The 2,493-nt window shown below is 38.3% G+C and overlaps 1 protein-coding gene across 1 annotated transcript in view; it reads left to right on the top strand.

The window, feature by feature from the left end:
• Positions 1–696, top strand: part of STPG1 (sperm tail PG-rich repeat containing 1) — a 34,505-nt gene extending 33,809 nt beyond the window's left edge. The window contains exon 8 of the mRNA XM_018569196.1: positions 604–696. Coding sequence (XP_018424698.1) covers positions 604–677 — 74 coding nt within the window. The 3' untranslated portion in view covers positions 678–696. The remainder of the gene's footprint in view (positions 1–603) is intronic.
• Positions 697–2,493: the final 1,797 nt, after the last annotated feature.

The raw sequence follows: 2,493 nt of genomic DNA, 5'->3' as shown, positions 1-2,493 counted from the left end.
ATCTGCAGGGAGATGTTCGAGAAGTGAGCGAACGACGGTATGTGTTCGCTCACTTCCCAATCTATTGAGCCGACGTGTGACAGTTTCATTGCCACACATCGGCTCAAACTATGAGGATGAGTGATTTTCACTCACCTCATAGTTCTCCTTTAAGAAAGAATAATGATATGTTTTACTAAATGAAACTCATGCAAGTGCATACATTTGTATTAATATAAATCTCCAGTATTCTCCTGAGTAGCAACACTTAGACTGGGAAGAGGAAGGGGCAGACACTAGTAGCCAATCAGGCTCGGCTACATGCACATTTGCTGAAATGGAGCATGCTTACAGGAAGAGAGAGCAGAGTGAGCAGAGATAAGACCTCATCACTGCTTGATTTTTCAATCAGGAATTTGGGGATAGTTTAACCCACTGTTCCTAATCCAGCTGTGCTTTTGCTGGATTAAAGATCTGGTTGTGCTGTCTGGCAGGGGTGTTGGCAAATTTGAATACAGTCACACAGCAAGATTTCTATGTCTAGGTGTACTTTACTTGTACTTATAAACATAATCTTTGTGTTTATCCATTTTAAAGCTGTTTGTTTTTTTTTGTCCACCACAGCATCTTACAATCCTCGGCACCTAGGAAAACAGTCATTTCTTTACAACAATGACCAGAAATGGATTCCAGCATAAAAAAGCAATAAACCAGAAAAGCAAAAATTGTTGTGGACTGCACTATTGCTTTGCTAAGATTAATCTTGACCATCTCAGCTTTTACTTCTGACAGTCATACTCATAATTATATGAAACATTCATTGTGTAAATGTATGTGTATGATTTCTCATAGCATTAAAGCAGGACTCCAGACTGCATTTAAAATCCCTCCCTACGCCACAAAAAAACTGCACACACACACCTTTTTTTTCAAAGGTCTTCTGGCCAGTCCATAGACGTCAAAGATCCATCCTTTTCTCCTTTGGTGGCGGCAGTGGGTGGTCCTGTCCCATGGACTGAATGGTGCTCACTTAATAATGCATATGTACCATTCAGTGCAGTAGTACTCTGAGCCCAGGTTGGCCAGGCCCTATGATGACGCCACCCCAGGAACAGGTCAATGACACACTGGGCTCAGAGGAAGTAGGTTGGATGGTGCTGAACGTCACTCAATTTGGAAGACTGGTGGCATCTAGTGGTGGGGAGATAGTACTGCAGGGGACAGTACTGATTTTTTTGATTTTTACTTCAGCTTGGCCAACTTATTTTTTATGTTACATGAGATTCTGCTTCAAGGTTTCAAAGGTGTTTTGAAGTCGTTTAAAAAAAAAAAAAATTGTTCTATTTTGTATTAATTTTTGTACATGTAAAATGTTATTTAAAAAACCCCAAAACAAATTAGAATGATTTTGCTTTTGGCCCAAACGTAAACCTATAGAGTTACAAAAGATATATAAGAAGTGACTATTTGACTTCTTAACTAGGTATGGAAAAGATATTACTTCTGTATGTGCAATTCAGATATGTATAATGTTGTTTTGTCATCTATTACTCTTTGTTGTACTGTATCATTAGTCAAAAGAAGGCAGCAAAAAGACCATGATAGTATTTCTCCTTGGGATTACCGAAGGACAGCCATATATTTGAAAATATTGCTTCCATCTAGACCAACTGTATTTTAAAGGTTAGGTGCTCCTTTATTGCACGTATCTTCCCCAGGGCTCCCTGTTCTTCCCCAGCATTTCTGTATTGTAACATACCTATCTGAAATGCAGCTCTCTGGTGATCTTTTCTATGTGGCCTGGCCAATACTAACAAATTCTGCACAGCAACACCTCAAAATGTTCTTGCTCCTACCCATTTTGTTTGGTACATATTCAGTTTAACTCCCTTCACATAATTGAAAAGTCTGTACACAGCTCATCAAGCTGTTGGCAGGTTTTCCCATTGAAGTTAATGCATTTCTGGTTGCACATGTGCTAGGGACAAAACAAGAGGAATTGGTATGAGGTGTCGGACAGACAGTGAAAATCATGGGGAATTGGCATTTAAAGTAAAGTAAAAATTATGAGGGAAGGAAAGGAAGGGGGGGGGGGGTATAAGTATAGGTGTGCTAAAAGTGCACTTACAGTTTGAATATTTTATTTTCCAATATCTCCTAAAACTATTACACATTCACCTGTGAATTTTAGTGAAATTCCCTTTTATGTTTTCCAGTAATTAGAATTATGTGATTAAAGATTTGTAGGCCTAATATATGACTACATAAGCTAGTAATGATCATACTATTTTCAAAAGAAAGAGTCCAAAGTACAAAGAGGGAGACATCACAGCTCCCGCAACCAGTTTTTTTAAGAAGCTTACAAATGAAGGTATATAACACAACACACAAAACCTGTTTTTTTTTTTTTATACATTGACCATGTTGACATTCCCATCTATGAATGCACAATCAATCCAACATGAATCTAGAAGAAGTGGTAGATTTCTATAGGGTGCACATGACTAGGGCAAA

This window comes from Nanorana parkeri, unplaced genomic scaffold (genome assembly GCF_000935625.1).
Source record: "Nanorana parkeri isolate BGI_ZX_2015 unplaced genomic scaffold, ASM93562v1 scaffold1303, whole genome shotgun sequence".
Classification (NCBI taxonomy): Eukaryota; Metazoa; Chordata; class Amphibia; order Anura; family Dicroglossidae; genus Nanorana; species Nanorana parkeri.
This window is presented reverse-complemented; position numbering and strand designations above follow the sequence as displayed.